This window comes from Myxocyprinus asiaticus, chromosome 1, assembly GCF_019703515.2.
Source record: "Myxocyprinus asiaticus isolate MX2 ecotype Aquarium Trade chromosome 1, UBuf_Myxa_2, whole genome shotgun sequence".
Lineage (NCBI taxonomy): Eukaryota > Metazoa > Chordata > Actinopteri > Cypriniformes > Catostomidae > Myxocyprinus > Myxocyprinus asiaticus.
The window spans coordinates 57,651,472-57,669,281 of NC_059344.1; the positions used below are offsets into that span (position 1 = coordinate 57,651,472).

The 17,810-nt window shown below is 38.4% G+C and overlaps 1 protein-coding gene across 1 annotated transcript in view; it reads left to right on the forward strand.

Annotated features, from left to right (window-relative positions):
• The first annotated feature begins 5,111 nt into the window (after positions 1–5,111).
• Positions 5,112–17,810, forward strand: part of LOC127419193 (cysteine-rich secretory protein LCCL domain-containing 2-like) — a 31,021-nt gene continuing 18,322 nt past the window's right edge. Inside the window, exons 1-4 of the mRNA XM_051660767.1 lie at positions 5,112–5,260; positions 7,913–8,244; positions 12,986–13,104; positions 16,709–16,841. Of these exons, the coding sequence (XP_051516727.1) occupies positions 7,990–8,244; positions 12,986–13,104; positions 16,709–16,841 (507 nt within the window). The 5' untranslated portion in view covers positions 5,112–5,260; positions 7,913–7,989. The remainder of the gene's footprint in view (positions 5,261–7,912; positions 8,245–12,985; positions 13,105–16,708; positions 16,842–17,810) is intronic.

Here is a 17,810-nt window from a genome sequence, read left to right on the forward strand (position 1 = left end):
TTTTGGATGCTGGTGTTCCTAGAAACTCTTAGAGCCTCCTTAAACTGCATCACAAGAAAGACCATGCTGGTTGACCAGCTAAACCAGCAAACAACAGGCCTGACCAGCCTGGAAATTCATGCTGGTCTAAGCTGGTGTTTTAAGCAGGGTATCTACTATTTAAAAAAAGCAGTATATGTGAAACATTATATTTATTATTATGTATAATTATACATTATGTGCAACCATAAACATTGAAAATGGTAGCAAGCTCCATTGTTGCCACATTACTTCATCACATTGCATGTTAAGTTTAGCAAGTGGAGTTATCATCAGGGACCAAAAAATGAAATGTTTTTCATTTCGGTTCGTTCTGAGCAAAAACTGTATTTTTTCGGTCTGGTTCAGATGTTCGGCAGCTTCCTTTCCATCGGCGTCGCCAGGTCATTTTTCCGGGGCCCCGAATGTAATTTTAAATGTAGGCTATGCAATAATATTGCTACACACATCCACAATGGGCAATTAGGAAAAGAAATGCGTGATGCAGCAGTTTCTTCCAGGATCAAAGCACATGTTTCATTTTTATGGGCAACATGACGTGTGTAGTTCCAAAAATGCACTGTGATAAAACCTTTGGCCTTTGGTTTCATGAAAAAAATTATCGGAACAAAATTAACTGGTTATAACCGGTTACCAGCATTTAAAAATAATGTTTTCACTCCAGAACAATTGAAAATCACTTTGTTCCCGTTTTCGGTTACGTTATGCATTTTTGCTTGTTTTTCGGTTTTTGTTTTTGTTCCTTGAACTGTTTTTAGTCCCTGGTTAACATCTTGGAAATAAATGTGATTTATTTTGCATTTTTAATACAAGTTTGGGTAAAAATGTCTTAAAAATTGGCTAATAATAGAAAAAAACTAACTAAAATTAATGACTGAAGAAAGACATCTTCTGATTCATTCATCACATGAGAAATTGAAGGTCAGGTGCAGCACCATATTCTCTGTTGTAAAATGCACATTTTGGAAAATGTAGTAGATCATCCAGGTATTTTACTCATACCGAACAGTTGCATACTGTGTACAGTACTGTGTACTATGTACTACATCAATTGTAAAGGCTTGGGTATACTTCGTTTTTCTGCCTTCAGGATCGGATGCGATCGATGCATGCACACTAAGACTGCTTTGTGATACACTTTTAGTACAGGTGCATGCACTGCCGCCGATGATGCGCACAGACAATCGCTCTGTCTGAATATCCATACTTCCCTACTATATAGTACGTATGCCAAAAACAGCATACTCGAATCCTCAGTATTCCTAAAACAGTAAGCGAGAAATACCCGGACTATTTCTGGCGAGATTCAGAAGTGCGGATTGACTGGACACTTTACATTCCCATAATCCTTCAGGAGCTGAGGCGACGTCACGTACAAAACGCCGGATTTAAAATAACATTGGTAAACCACGAGTCGGACGGCTCTTTTCAGCTATAAATTGTATATATACCAAGTTGTTCCATGTGGTCAAATGGTGCTTGTTTGACAAAACCAGCGTGAATTACTTTCACGGTTGTTGTTATTACGTCATATATTTGGGTCAGGGTCAATATTCACATCCCTGGATGAAGTATGTCCGGAATCTATTCATACTATTCGCATGCATACCCAAAGAACGTGCAATTTTAAGGACAGAGAAGTGCATCCTTCATCAAAAAACGTACTTACTGTGACTATGCAATATCGGACGCAGCGAAAGACTGTCCACGTGTTTAGATAATCTGGGCCGCACACGGACAGTCCACGCAGGACTGTGCTGATGACAAAATTTGTGTCACACATTCTGTGCTTGGAGCGATCAGCAATGCGGACAACCAGAGTATACTTTGGCCTTAACAGTAGAATGGTAGTATGCTATTGTGAACATAGCCACGGTCCCAATGCAAACTAATTCTCTCATCTACCACATTCACCAGGGTCTGAGTTTATGAAATCCTGCCTGAATATACAGTATAAATTGTTGAATAAAATTTCAGTATAATTGAAACCATTCCATCATGCACAGTTATATGTATTTAACATTCCCGAATGCCAGGAGAACATCTTTAATGCAAAGTTGTGATGTGGCCATGTGTGGATGTCCATGAATCACAGCTTGATCCAAAGAAGCCAGAACAAACACAATGAAAAAGAGCACCAAGGACACCCCTTTGAAACAGGGTCACGCTGTCCTGAGTATTCTGTTGACTCTCAAGAGTACCGCCAGCCAAAGAACATTCTCTGTGTTTGAACTGCAGAGTTTTACTGAAGGTTTCTCTGGTGATGCAAGCAGGGATGCGCTGGTCCCCATATCATCCCCCTCATTGAAAAACATGTTTAATAGGCCAAATGGCTGAGTCTCCAACTCGGCTATATAAATCTCTAAATTATGGCTTCCTCTCTCACCACTGAGCGCTGGGGGTACCGTGGCTGGTGGAAGATTGTTGTGCTTGGGCTTCTGAGTGTCACAGCTTAGTTTTCTTGTAAAAGAAAGAGTGGTTCAAACACACAAAGCAGGGAATGAGTCTGGTTTGGAAAAATGTAGTAAGAGGTTGCTAGGTCAGCATTACTCTACCTATCACTATAACAGAAGCACATGGAGCCAGACTGGCTAAAGCTTGTGAAGTTATAAGGTACCAATTTATTTAATATTAACAAGAAATTAAAGCCGGCACGAAACAGAAGTTGCGACCGACTTCCTTATTGTGACGTATTTCCAAGTGAAACAGCTTAACGAACGAGAAACAAATGTAGGGCGGGGATTTGAGTTTATCCATTGGTTGTTGATTGGATTGTGAAAATAGGAGCATTGCATAGTGGAACGGAGGCAGATCTGAATGCGAGTTTGCAGTGGACACACCCCCCCTACCACAGTGCTGCTCGATTCAGAGCCGTTATCAGTGAAATTGACCGGAAAATCATGTTATGACATTTTAATTAAAGATTACAAGGTCAAAATAATAAATAAATAAATAAAACATATGCATGGATGAATTGTTCACAATAAGATCAATAACATGCATTTTGAAAATAGTTCATTTCATGCCAACGTTAATGCTCCATATGTAGTTATTTACTGTAGGACACTGATTTATGAAGCTAAAACTCCTGGCTGTGTGCAACAAGGCCTTAACATAGCCTCAGGGGCCATTTACACGACAACGTTTTCAACTAAAAATGGAAAACTTTTTATGAGTTTTGGCTGTTCGTTTACTCGACAATGGCGTTTTGGGGCATGAAAACCCAAACTTTTGAAAATTGGTTTCAAAGTGCAAGTTTTTGAAAACGATGCCGTTATCGTCTCCGAGTAAACATACAAAAACGCAATTTGTGAAAACGATGACGTTGTGCTCACGCATATTATGTGTTCAGTCTATAGGCATGCGTGCGAGACATTCAAAACTACAATGGCGGACTACAGGACTGTGCTGCTCAAGATTTTGAGTTTATTGACGCTTCTCCAGCAAAGTAATTGTAGTAATAAAGCAACCTCATCGTCCATCCAGACAAAACTGCTATGCTAAACGTATATATACACTACCGGTCAAAAGTTTTGAAACACTTACTCATTCTTTATTATATTTTTTTTCGTCACATTTTTAAATAATAGTAAAGTCATTAAAACTATGGAATAACATAAATGGAACTATGGGAATTATGTTGTGACTAAACAAAATCCAAAATAAATCAGAACTGTGTTATATTTTAGCATCTTCATAGTCGTCACCCTTTGCCTAGAATTTGCAGACATGTACTCTTGACATTTTCTCAAACAACTTCTTGAGGTATCACCCTGGGATGCTTTTTAAACAGTATTAAAGGAGTTCTCATCTATGTTGGGCACTTATTGGCTGCTTTTCTTTATTATTTGGTCCAAGTCAGCAATTTAAAAAAAAAAAAAAACATTTAATTAAATTATAGTTTTATAATGAAATAAATTAATATGGTGGCACAATTATATTTTTGTCTACAAAACAATTTCAAACATTTAAGCATACGCCTTCAAATCAAACGATTTTTAAGATCATGAGAAACATTTCAGTCAAGTGTTTCAAATCTTTAGACCGGTAGTGTATATATGTTACGATTTAAAAGTAATTTGTTCTTAAGGGGAGCGCCGTATACTGTATATACAGTATATTCTATATAGTACATGTGTATGTCCTGTATATAAACTGTAGCTTGCCAGGTTACAAGCTACTTATAACTTAAAGTAACTAAACTACAGTCAAATTACTCTTTTAAAAAAGTAATTAGCTACTAAACAAGATACTAAGGAAAAGTAGCTAACTACATTAAGCAATTACAGTTAAGCCAGTACAGTGTAATTATATACTATTATTTTATTTTTATAATAATAATATACAGTATTTAATAATAATAATAATAAGTAATCAGATTGTATTTAATTTTACAATCAGAACAGTATTTATCTGGCACAATAACATTGAAGATCTCAATTAGGGTGACAACGTTATATTGAACATAATTAGAACATTGGCCTATAGCCTACTAAATACAGTTTATACAAAATGAAACATTGAAATATATGGAATATTTGTATAAATATGTCGCTTTCAAAAAAGAAGCCGTGTTGACTTCTGCGCAGGTGCTCAAATGTATAGGTAGATAAATCGTTTATTTGAACTGGTTTATTTGCATGAACTGTCCGAAGGAACCGATTCACTCAAATGAATTGGACTTCTTAACGCTTCTTAGAAGTGAATTGGCGAATCGCTATTTGTAACCAGTTTATTTACGTAAACCATCTGAGCAAAACGATCCACTAAAATGTTTTGGTCTTGTTACTTTACGCTGAAATGACCAAATGAAGCATATCCACTTTTAGTTAGTTATTCTGGCCCCAATATTACCTACATATCAATAGTTCGTCATCAGTCATCCTTTCGTGTGGTCTTGAGTAACCGGTTGGACGCATCTGGAGGTGTGGTTGCCGATAATTTACGTTCAACTTGACATCGTTCGTCAGAGCGCCTGATGTTTACCAAGAACAGAACCATCCTCAGCCTCCCCCTCCTTCTCTTTACGGAGCTCTCCTTCTCTATAAAAGGCTCTGCGCTGCCTGCACCGACTCACTCCCGAGTCACCAATCTCCCCATCTCGTGCCAAACAGCCAAAACCACTCACGCTTGTTTGACTCTGAAGGAAAATACTCCAGCCACGAGAAGATACTGAGCTGCAGAAACCCCTGGAATACCTCTTGGAGAAGACTCAAACTAGGTAAATTGTGTTTCAGTTTCTGCATGAAGTTAAACTGCCAAATGTAAATTCTTCATAGACATTTTGAATGCATTTTATTTTGATGCATTTAATGCATTGCATCTAAATTTAGTCTGTATAGTTGAATGTATCCGTGCATGAGTTATTTTCTGTTCTTCTGTTTTTTTATTTTATTTATTTTTTTGGTAAGGGTCCACATAGTAAGTCTGTGCAATCTAATGATCTGTCCTTATGCTTGCAAGCTGGACAATGTATAAGTGGTTCAGCTGTCTTATATTGCAGTATTGTTTGCATTAATGTCATACTGTTATAACATTCTCTTCACCTTACCATTTCCATCTGTAATGTTTATAGGTAGGCTAGTTGACAAATATAATGTCCCATGATTTTTTTTAACATCAAGATTTTAGGCAAATATTTAGCTTTAGCTTAAAATACCAGTTTTACATTTAAGTGTTTTGCCATTTTAATCACTTTTTGCAGTCCACTTAATCCTGCAGTGTTACAAATGGATTTTTGAAGAGTACAAGAATTAGAAAAGTGAATTTGAATTAGAAAAATGCTGTTAAAATTATTCAAGATAAAGTATAAAATGTCACACTGCTTGAAATGTCATGATAATTTGTACAATGGAAGAAAAAAGCTCAATGTGAAGATCTGACCTGCATTTTCATTCAAACATGCAGATGGACCTCCTGGCAATATTTTGGCTCATGCTTACGTGAGCCAGGAGCCTGGTTGGCATTTTCCTGGCTGCTGTGTCTGTCATGGTAGCATAAAATTCAGAAGAGGGATGAGATGGCACTGAATGTGAATTAGAAAGAAAGAGAGAGGCAGAGAGAGAAGCAGTTAGAATTGAAGCAAAGGCTGTGTTTAGACTACACAGACCGAGTGTTGGATGTACAGGCTTTGCGGAGAGAGAGAGAGAGAGAGAGAGAGAGAGAGAGAGAGAGAGAGAAATTAGGGAGCCGTTAGGGAGAGTCAGAAAGAGAGGGAATTGGAGTGTTATTGCATGGTAAGCATGATGATTCTGAGGCTTGTTATTTCACATGTTGGTGACATTGGCATGAGATCTGTGAGCTCTAAGCGGCCACTTGTAGGGTGCCATGTCTCGTTGCCTTCCTCCTCCCACTAAATAACTCAAATTCACTTTGCTCTTCTCTCTCATTCATTCTCAGCCCTTGTCCTGTCCAATCCTGGATGATTCCACTCTGAGGTCGACTGGGTAGAGTTAGCCAAGGGCAGCGAATATTGTGTTTCTATATACTGTATGATAATGTCAAAACTCTAAACTCTTTTAGAGTGTGTCTAAACCCACTCTCACTAGAAGAGTTAATTTAGCAAACAAATATGTTCAGTCAGTGTGTGTCTAGATCCCAAGCCTGTGGAGACCAAACAGATCTGCTGGTCCATCAAACTAAAAAATCTAATCGAAGGAGATCAGGCTGAGTAGTTTGAGCTTTTTGTTATGTTGTGGGTTTGATATGCAGATTACAAAGGGGATTTGTTTTGTAATTGTTGTATTATCTCAGTAATGAATGGTGGCCAGAATTTTGAAGCTCTTAAAAGCACTTAAAGGCAGCATAAAAGTAACCCATACGACTCCAGTGGTTAAATCCATGTCTTAAGAAGCAAAAGGATTGGTGTGGGTGAAAAACAGATAAATATTTAAGTCCTTTTTTTTTTTTTTCTATAAATGTCCACTTTCACTTTCACGCATTTTTGTGTATATCACCCCCTACTGGGCAGGGAGGAGAATTTATAGTAAAAAAGGACTTAAATATCTATCTGTTTCTCACCCACACCTATCACTTCAGAAGACATTAATTTAACCCAGGGGCGATTCTAGGATTTCAATCTTAGGGGAGCTCAGCCCCCATTGGCACTTTAATATGTGTTCATTTAATGGATTTCACTCTGTTGCATAGCTTTTTTTTTTTTTTTAACTGTGTTTACATCATGCAAGATATTTATTAACAACAATTGAAGAACATGAATCAATGTTTCCACAAAAGCCTATTATTACAATAAATGTCACATTTAGTTTCATTGTTATTTAGTGGAGTGAATTAACGCCAAGATGATGTTTCTCTGTATGTCATTAACTAATTAATCGAGTCTTCTTAATTTGTTCAAAAGAAAAAATCACTTGGAAAACAGATTTTAGTCTCAAGAGAATAACAATGCACCAACAGAGCTGAGATATTCACTGCCATAATGAGTAAAAAAACACTCTTTTATTTCTGTATGCAAATCATTTTTTGTTTTGATTTTGGGATGAAATAAAATCTAGACATGTATTCGTGAGATAAACCCAAATAGGGACTAGCATGAGTTTCAACAAAGAAGCAGTTACTGCACGACTTTGTGTATATACCACTCAACTTCTGTAATTCTAGAACAGCAACCCTCAGATTCCTGACTATGCTTGCCATTATTGCGTTCTGTTTGTGTTCAGCTATTTTTGGTGTTTGTTTAGTCAGATTGCAATAAGAGTGACTAATGAAATGCATTATGCAAATTCCTCTTTGAAGCACTTATTCCTCTTTGTGAGTAAACACATAGACACGTTTCAACCATCCAGCGTTTGCTGTGTTTGTTTAATACAACTCTTCCAACATTTGTGCTCATGGAAACCATATTTTCTTCCAGATCCTAAAGACTCACTCACACCAGGCTATCTACTGTAGTCTGACCCTGAAAGCATCAACACTGCTGTTACCGCTGCCATGCACAGATTCGTTTCCTTTGTGCTGCTATTCCTTAGTGCCAGGTTGGCTACTTCTCTGTTCCTGCCCGATTCTCTGGAGCTCAGGCAGCTATTGCAACGCTACCAGGATGAGTTAGAGCCCAATAGCACAAACGCCGGTGCGCCTTTACGCACCCGCAGAGCCATCCGGTGGTCAGACCGGGAGGAGATCCTGCAACTACACAACAAACTGAGAGGTGGGGTGTATCCCACTGCCTCCAACATGGAGTACATGGTAAGAATGAAACACAATTTAAGGCATTTTACATTAACAGCCTTTTCGTCTTTTTGATTTATGTATTGACAAGGGTCTGTACAGAGAGACTGAAGCTAAAAGTAGCTGAGATGAAAACTTCACCTTAACAAAAGCAGGAACTAGAAGAATGTGTTACAAAACCTAGAGAGCTGCCTACCTAGATAGCATTTGAAGTCATCATAGGCGCACTCGCAACAAAGGCTGTTAAAAACTTGATGCTGCCTTCTAAGATGCCTTATTTTGGACAGCATTGCTTGTATTCTTTATAGGGATGTCAATCTTAGAATGCATGACAAGCAATTTCTTTCATCCAAGAGAGAAATACTGATTATAAATGAACTTATAAATTTCATTTAATCTATCAATTTAGTATAACAATCAATTCAAGTAAAAAAAGTATCAATTATAAAAATAGTTAAATCTAATTTAATTCAGTCAATCTTTTTTGCCCAGTATTTATGTGTGATATGTATTATTAATGCTTATTAGATGTCACACTGTCAGCTTAGCAACATGCTAACATCAAACTCTACTGAAATCAATTGTTTGTCGACTCTCTTGCGCACTTCACGTGAGGAGTGGTATTTGTGTGGCATACAGAGTTACTACCTATGTAGAATGTTCCAATTCAGTTACTTATAAGTTTTTTTTTTATAGTTAGGATGGTGCCTTAGGGGCTGTTCACACCGTTTAATTGTTTTTCTGTGTAAACATGCGCTAGACGGGCATCTTTGACCGTTGCGCCGCATTTCACTGTTTTCTTTTCAGTGTCTTGCACAAAAGAACTTCAACTATTAAAAACGCTTCTTGAGACACCTGTATTCTGTTGTATTCAGCGTGCTTCGTCCAGCATTTTTTTAATGCAAAATGGCCCCCAAGAAACAGGCTACTCTTTGCAAGAATGTGAGTACAGACACGTCTTGCTACGCAAGCTCAATTTCATATGTAGTTGCATTCCAAAATATGTCAGACCGCAATTTATAACAACGCAAGTATGTGTCGTAATTTCAGCGTTGCCACAAGGGGTGCTATAGCGGCCATTAGTGTGAACTGTACACTTCTACAATGAGTTTTCTATTTTTCAAGTCAACAACTGTTATGGTGAAGAAAAAGTTTGAAGAAAATATTGTTGAGCAAGTAAGTTAAAGTCAATATATATATATATATTTTTTTTTTTTTTTGATTTTCCCCCTTAGTCCTTGTGGTCGCGTAGTGATTCACCTCAATCAGGGTGGCGGAGGACAAATCCCAGCTGCCTCCTTGTCTGAGACCGCCAACCCGCGCATCTTATCATGTGGCTTGTTGAGCGCGTTGCCACGGAGACATTGCGTGTGTGGAGGCTTCCACGCTCAACTCACCACGTACCCCACCGAGAACAAACCACATTATAGTGACCACGAGGAGGTTACCCCATGTGACTCTACCCTCCCTAGCAACCGGGCCAATTTGGTTGCTTAGGAGACCTGGCTGGAGTCACTCAGCACGCCCTGGGATTTGAAATAGCGAACTCCAGGGTGGTAGCCAGTGTCTTTTACCACTGAGCTACCCAGGCCCCAAGTCAATATATTTCTAGCAACTTACCTGAATAATAACACATCCACTTTAAAGGCGTAGACTTTTGAAGGTTCACACTTTATCGCCCCCTTGAGTACTGAGGTTTGTAACCACCACAGTTACGCAAGAACGCACATTATGTTCAACCGAATGGTGCATTGGCAATGCGTTGACCAAGCGCTCGCATCGGCATACACATAACCTACTTGGGTAAAGTATGTTTCTGGCCTTAGAATATACAGTAGCTGCCTATGTAGATAATATAGAGCAAGGCAGGTCACTAGGATTGTAACAAAGCTGTAGAGTTATGAGTTTAGCCTGAAGCAAAGGCATTGTTTTTATATCGAACACACATGCTGAGAGCTGTACAAAACCAACACTCTATAGAAGTTAATGGCACTGATTTGTACTAATTGCATTCTGTGTTAGCTGCAGTCATCTTTTTTCTAGTGTAGTAAATATTTTATGGTTCGTAGGTGCCGGGTCCCACTGTGTTCATTGGAAGAGTCATGTTGATTTTACAACCGTTATCCTGTTTGGAAAAGATGAACACATTAGGGAGGAGAGAAGCCAGTGTGGTGAGGTGCATTCTTACTTTAGAGAAAATTACATTGAGGCTTAGCTGCCTGCAGAGAGAGCCAGACACAGGTGGAGAACAGAGCCAGAGATTAACAGTATAAAATCATTACAGTATAAGAGATGAGCTCATTTACGTATGAGAAATGGCCTAGGATGTAGGCTGCGTTCGAAACCAAAGGCAGCTGTCTTGTTGCCTCTCTGCCCTATCAGTTATTGACTCAACAGACAGCGTTTGCGTACGAAGCTACCTCCAGAAACTGGTTTTGGACAGGCTACTGAGGCAGCATAATGCCACATGGTTGCTAGGATACCAGCAACTGATTATCGCCATCTGGTGTCCACTAAATTTAATTTGTCTTCTTCATTGTGGTTCGATTGGATTGAATGTTTTTTTTGTTATTAACAATTTTATTTTGATTCCAAAAATAAAACATACAATCACAACATAAAAAATGTAATCAATTATTAACATTATCACCCCCCCGCCAAACATGCAGTACTGTGGTCACCAACAATTAAATCATCAAAATAAAATAAACACAAAAAATAAATAAAAAAAAACAAGATATACATTCAAACAAAATCAATAAAACACATACCCAACTAAACTACAAATCCCTCTCCACAGCCATTCCCTAAGAACCATCGAAAAAAGCCAAATAACACCCCCCCCCCCCCAACACACACTTCTTGACAAACAAATCCCATTTCCCCAGCCTTCTAAAAAACATCTCCTTCAGCTTCCTGTGGGAATCGATCAGGGCCTGTCTCCTCCAGCAGATCTGCGAGCCGGGACTCTGTGAGCTCGCTCGATTTCCAGCTTATGGCCTGCCATGTCGAGCAGACTCGGGAAGAGCTTGTCCAGGAATTTCACCATATCTCTGCCCTCTTCATGCTCAGGAATTCCAACAATTTGTATGTTATTCCTTCGGTTCATATTTTCGAAATGTTCAAGTTTTCCTAAAATGTGTTCCAAGTCTATTTTGGACGCGGGCGGATTAGCGGATAATTCCCTTTCCGATGATTCCAGATAATCGATTCGTTTTTCAACTTCTGTCACTCTTGTGACCAATTCAGAGAATTTTGTTTCCATCGCCGTAATCGATCGACGTATTACAGTGAAATCCTCCAAGTCAGCAACAACCTTCGTCAGAATCACCGAGATGTTGGACAGTTGACGCTGGATTTCATCTCCCGACGTGCCTTCCAAATCGAGTCCCCGGCTCGCAGTCCCATCAGAGGCCTCAGCTTGAACACATAAGTGTCTTTTAATGTCTCCAGAGACTGAGGATTTTGACTTTGCCATGTTTACCTCAGAGAATAAATATGTAATTGGATGTATCGAATCTCACCGGTTATAACATAAAAATAATCAAAAAACCAGCAAAGTGCGCAGAGCTAGCCGCTCACATGTCTGCTCCTCGCATGGCGTCACGTGACCCCCCCGGATTGAATGGTTTAATAATCTAGAACAAAATCAAGAGAGTTTTGGTGATAACCAAGTGTAAATTTAATAACTACAATACTACTATCTCGCTTGAAATGGAATCAGATGTTGGAAAAAGTGAATAAAAACATTTATTCACAAATTGGCTATCAACTGCCTCTTCGGCCGCCATTTTTTTCTTCTTCAGCTCAACCATTGTGGAACGGCGCGCATAGGATTGTGGGATTTCCTAGGCAGCAAAGGATACATCTATGCTGCCTTTAAAAATCAATCAGATGACGGTATCTCAGTAGACAGGATGTGACACGAACATTGGATTTTGATGTGCCTTGCTCCCTTCCAACCTCCGTATACAGCCTCAGGAGGCAGCATTTTCCTGGTTTCGGACACAGCACCTGTAGTTATGCTGCCTTGTAAAGGCATAGATCACCCCAAAATGAACATTTTGTCATCATTAATCTCAGTCACCATTCACTTTTACTGCATATTTTTTCCATACAATGAAATTAAGTGGTGACTAAGGCCACCATTCTGCATAACATCTCCTGTGTTTCATGAGAAAGAAAGGCGTATGGTCTAAAATAACACCAGGGTGACTAAATGATCGCAGAATGTTAATTTTTGGGTGAACTATCCCTTTAATGCTTTTGAGAGAAGCAGTTATGAGTCATCTACCACAAGCAGGAGTTTCAGAACTCAGGCCTCAGTGAACAACTAGGGGTTTCAGAAACGTGGCGTTGAACAGAACTGAGGTTACAGAATGTGTGAGAATGTGTCACGCTGTTGGAAATTTACTGAGAGTTCCTTAGATGTGCAGATCCCTGTTCTGTGTATTGAGTGAGTGTGTGAGGTGTTCCTATTTTCCAATAGGTGGAGAAATAAGCTTGGGAAATTTGTCTCATTTAACCCTGATTGCCGGGGATTTATAGTGGATGTGAGCCATGTACATGCCTGTAGCCAATGTTTTAGTTGTATTGTGCCTGATTCCCAGTCCCATAGTGAAGACGGAGAGCAAGAGGAAGACATAGGGAATTACCCGGGAAAGTCTGCATGTGCAGTATTTTGTATGAAAATTATAAGCCTGGTGTGTTGGCTCTATGTCTGCAGAGAGTGTGAATGTGCTTGTGTGTATATTACCAGGTATGGGATGAAGAACTGGAGAAGTCAGCGACTTATTGGGCAGAACAGTGCCAGTGGGAACATGGACCTCAAGATCTGCTCAAGTCCATTGGGCAGAACCTGGCAGTGCACTGGGGCAGGTATGAGTGCACACACATTTACAAACCCCATAAATGTATTTTCCTGTAGCTCATCTGGTAGAGCATGGTGTTAACAGTTGTGAAAACCTGGAAATATATTGTTATTTCCAGGCCTGGAAAATAATAAAAATGGGGATTTAAAGGAGTCTTTAAAGTCTTAAATTTCTTTTAAAATATATACATTAAGATGTTATAGACATTGCAGCTGATTTTCTATAAAGCTGAATGAATAATTATTATTCAAAGTAAAGGCCAGCATCATCCAATCACTGCCAAACATGTTAAAATAAAATTATATATTATAAATTCTGAATCTATGTACTGATTATCATTGTCCCATGTCTGCCAAACATGTTGAGCTGTCCAAACATCATCTGCAGCCTGAAACTGAACGTTTGGTCGGATTTTAGGGGTGAATGCACTTAGTTGCATAGAAAGATATAGGACGCACCCTTGCTCCCAGTTTGGATAATGACTTAGCCTCCAGTCTGCTGTCTGTCTGCACTGGTCTCAGAACAGTTCGAAATGCAACTTATTTTCATCCTAATTCCTCTGAAAGCCTCTGGAAGCAACATTTTTCAACTTTTGGATGAATACATTTATTCTCAATTTGAAAATGCACAGTAAATATAGGAATGTATTTACTAATGTTAATAAATCGAACCATATTGTACTGTGATAAAAAAAAATATATGAATATAACAAAATTTATGTTAAAATGAGGCAAAATGACCCACAGATGTGTTAATGTTGAAAGTTATTAAAAATAACTAGCATGTTTTTTCAACTTTTGAGGGAATAAGGTCCCATTTTTCACATACGTGGACTTCATGTTTATCAGCACGCTGACACGCAAAAAAATGAATAGATTGTTTAAAGCGGCATATAAAACGAAATTAGAGACACTACTCTTTGCTAACAAACAGGTTTTAGAGATTGTCATAGAGATTTCTTACCAGAGGCACTTTTGTTGGTGCTACGCCCGTAGGAGCACTTTACGGAAATCGTTGTCATGCTGTTGTCACGTGACGTGGTGCGCCAGACGTTTAACAGTTAAAAGACAGTGTAAAGTATTGTGAACAGTATTAAGTTGGTTTGAATTCATTTAAATTATGCTTTGCATAAAGCAAAGACAAAATACAACATCCACACATGCATAAATCGTGGTAACAGTAAGGCGCTTACAATGGAAGTGAATGGGGCCAGTCCATATAAACGTTAACATACACACTGTTTCAAAATAATAGCCACAAGATGTAAACATTACACATGTTAACATGATTTTAGTGTGATAAAATCACGTGCTAACCCAGAGACTATTTAGCAGAGATGGGCCACTTCTATTTAAATGAATGGGAGAAACTGGAACGCCCAACGGTCAATGGATGTAGACTGGAAATCCCATCATACAGGTTAAAGAGCCAATCACCTTTTAGATACAGACATTGCCTGTCAATCAACTCGAGAATGTGCATGTGCATTAGCAAAAACAAACTGGTAGAATTGCGTTTTTTCAGCATAATCTGAGGTAAAGAAGCACAATTTATGATACCAGTGTTGTCTGATTTTATTGCTGATTTGAAATATGTTCTTTGATCATAATCTTGACCAACCATTTTGGAGATTTCGGTGTTCCCCCATTCAAGTAGATAGGAGCTGCACCGGCATGACCAGAAATAGCCTCCCAGGAGCATTCCAAAGATGGCCGACAGTGGACTGACTTGCTAGACAGACTTTGTACTAACCCTAACAGTCTAAAGTTCTATCCAATATTACAACTTTGCAACGCTGGGAAACCCTGTAAAAAATGTAATCAAACTAAAATCATATAGAACAGAGATTTTAACACACTAAAATCATGTTAACACATATAATGCTTGGCGATGCTTTTGAAATGGTGTGTATTTTAACTTTTATGGATTGGCCACATTAATTTCCATTGTAAGTGCCTTACTCTAACCAGAATTTTTGCTTTTCTTTAAAAAAACAAAAACAAAAACGAGGGTCCAGTCAAAATCATTTTCTGCGGTAGTCAACATTTTGCAGCCGCAAAAAAAAAAAAAAAAAAAAAAAATCCTGTTTATTGAGCTTTTCTTGTATTGAACATGGAACATTCCTTTAAAGGAGACCTATTATGCCCCTTTTTACAAGATGTAATATAAGTCTCAGGTGTCCCCAAAATGTGTCTGTGAAGTTTCAGCTCAAAATACCCCACAGATCATTTATTATACCATGTTGTAAATGCCTCTTTTTGGGTGGAATCAAAAACACGCTGTTTTCGTGTGTGTCTCTTTAAATGCAAATGAGCTGCTGCTCCCCGCCCCCTTTCCGGAATAGGGCTGTGCCTTTACAGCTTGTGCTTCGGATACTATAGCAACAACAAATCAGAACCAATATGACTGACACCGTAAATACCGGAGTGTTTTTTAGCCATTTAGCAACGATGGATGAGCAACACAAAAATATACTGTAATGACGTTAGCTATGCGCTATAACGAGACATGACATTTTAGGGGGTTGTCTTGCATCATGCGATTTGCAAACATTCACAAAATATAAAGTGCGATACTTACATCTTCAGGATATAAAGCTGGAACACGAACAGTTGGTACTGATCCATGCTTGAGAATCAAATATTTAGAAAATCCTGCTTTATATTGACCTTCATTCACAAAGCAGTCCAGTGTAAAATTATTTGCTCAAACATACACAAATTTTGATATGTTTTGGGGAACATTTTTTTCAAAAACAAAACTTGTCCTCTGCGTCTTCAGTGGCTCTGATGCCGGGAGTACATGAAGACTCTTATGTTCACTTTTACAGCCAACAACAGAACACTTATGACGCTTATGAAGCTGAGACATTATTCTTCTCACTGTAGCTGCTCCAGCGCAGAAAAAAATGGAGGACTGTGTGTCAATCACTCAGGGGAGGATCTATGATAATAGGGTGGAGTCCGTCACCAGTCGTGGGCGTGGCCTGCTCTAAAGTGACGTCACTTTAGAGCGCATACCAAAACCAGTCATTTTGAGACACTGTTTTTGATTTATAAAAATATAAGGAAGAGGAGTGGGTGGACTTTTAACATTGTAGGGTGGTTGTGTACACACACTGCCGACTCACATTTATGTTCAAACACCATGTAAAAGTGAATTTTGCAAAATAAGTCCCCTTTAAATCCAAAGGATGGCACTTGACATATAAATGGAAATTCGCTCCAAGCAATCTCAAAAAAGTTTTTTGAAACCCTTATCAAATAATAATGAAATCATGAATTTAATGAAACATGAATAATCATGAACAATCTTGAATAATAATGACACTTCATTGGTCAAAAGGTGTGGGAATCCTGAATGCCAAGGTCATGGGTTTGATTCCCAGGGAACATACAGTAGAGTACATGCTGCTATGTTGTATACCTTGAATGCACTTTAAGTTGCTTTGTACAAAGGCATCTTCCAAATTAAGAAATGTAAGTGCATGTTACCTATAAAACACTTTTTTTTTAGGAGTGTACTTCCCTTTCCCTCTCACCCACTAACTCTTTAAAGCGGGTGCTATGTTCCTGTGATTTTATTCAATTATTCTGTTTCTGCCATGACAGGTACCGCTCTCCTGCCTACCACGTGCAGGCGTGGTATGACGAGGTGAAGGACTATACCTACCCTTACCCTCATGAGTGCAATCCTTGGTGCCCCGAGCGCTGCTCCGGACCCATGTGTACACATTATACCCAGGTGAGGGAGTGGTAGAGACTTTTTACTGTCAACACTACTTTATACTACTATAGCAGTTTACAAACAATGTTCTCTCTGTGAATAAATCTAAACTACATGATTCAGTCCACATGATTTATTGCATTGTTTATGATGAAAAACATTTCGTGCAAAGGTGTGCACGTGTTGCTCCTCAACAGTGGTGTTTAACAAGTAGCATGTGTGACCTGCATATATGCAGAGGTACGTATTCAAAAGCACCTTAAAAGCAGCATATGGAATGCAGCCCTGAACACTGCTGTTCATTAGCATCCCAAAAAAGAGAGTGACAGAGAGAGAAAAAAAAAGATATCAATGCAGGTTCAACAAGAGCATGAAAGTGTCATCCAAAACAGGGGTTATCAAACTTTTTGATGCCTAGGATCCCCAAATATGATGATGCCCTTTATTATAAATAAATAGTTCCAAAAACAGTTATTTTGTATTAAGTGTATAGTGTTTTTTCTTTACCGTCTTATTTTAACTATTAATGTATGTATATTCAATTCAAAGGCATTTGTATAACGCATTCACAATAAATATTTTTAAAAATGAAAAATAAATATTAATTAATTATAAATATTATTAAATATAAAAATTATTCCAAAGAAGCTTTAATCTGAGTATGGCCTTACAACACCTAGAGAGCAAGCTAAAGGTGACAACTAAAGGTTCAAAAAATATATATATTTTTAATTATAAACCTATATGCAGATTTTTTTTTATTAATATTTCTTACAGTTAAAACTAGGGCTGTCAATAGAATCAAATAATTGTGATTGATCTCATGATTTCCAACCAGACATTAGAAAGCAGAACAAAATATTAATGTAAAATTCGGTAATATCAAACGTTGTTTTTTTTTTTTTTGCTTTTTTTTTGGGGGGGGGGGATTTCCGCGCACTCCCTTGTGAACCCATGGGGGTCCCCGGACTCCAGTTTGAAAACCCC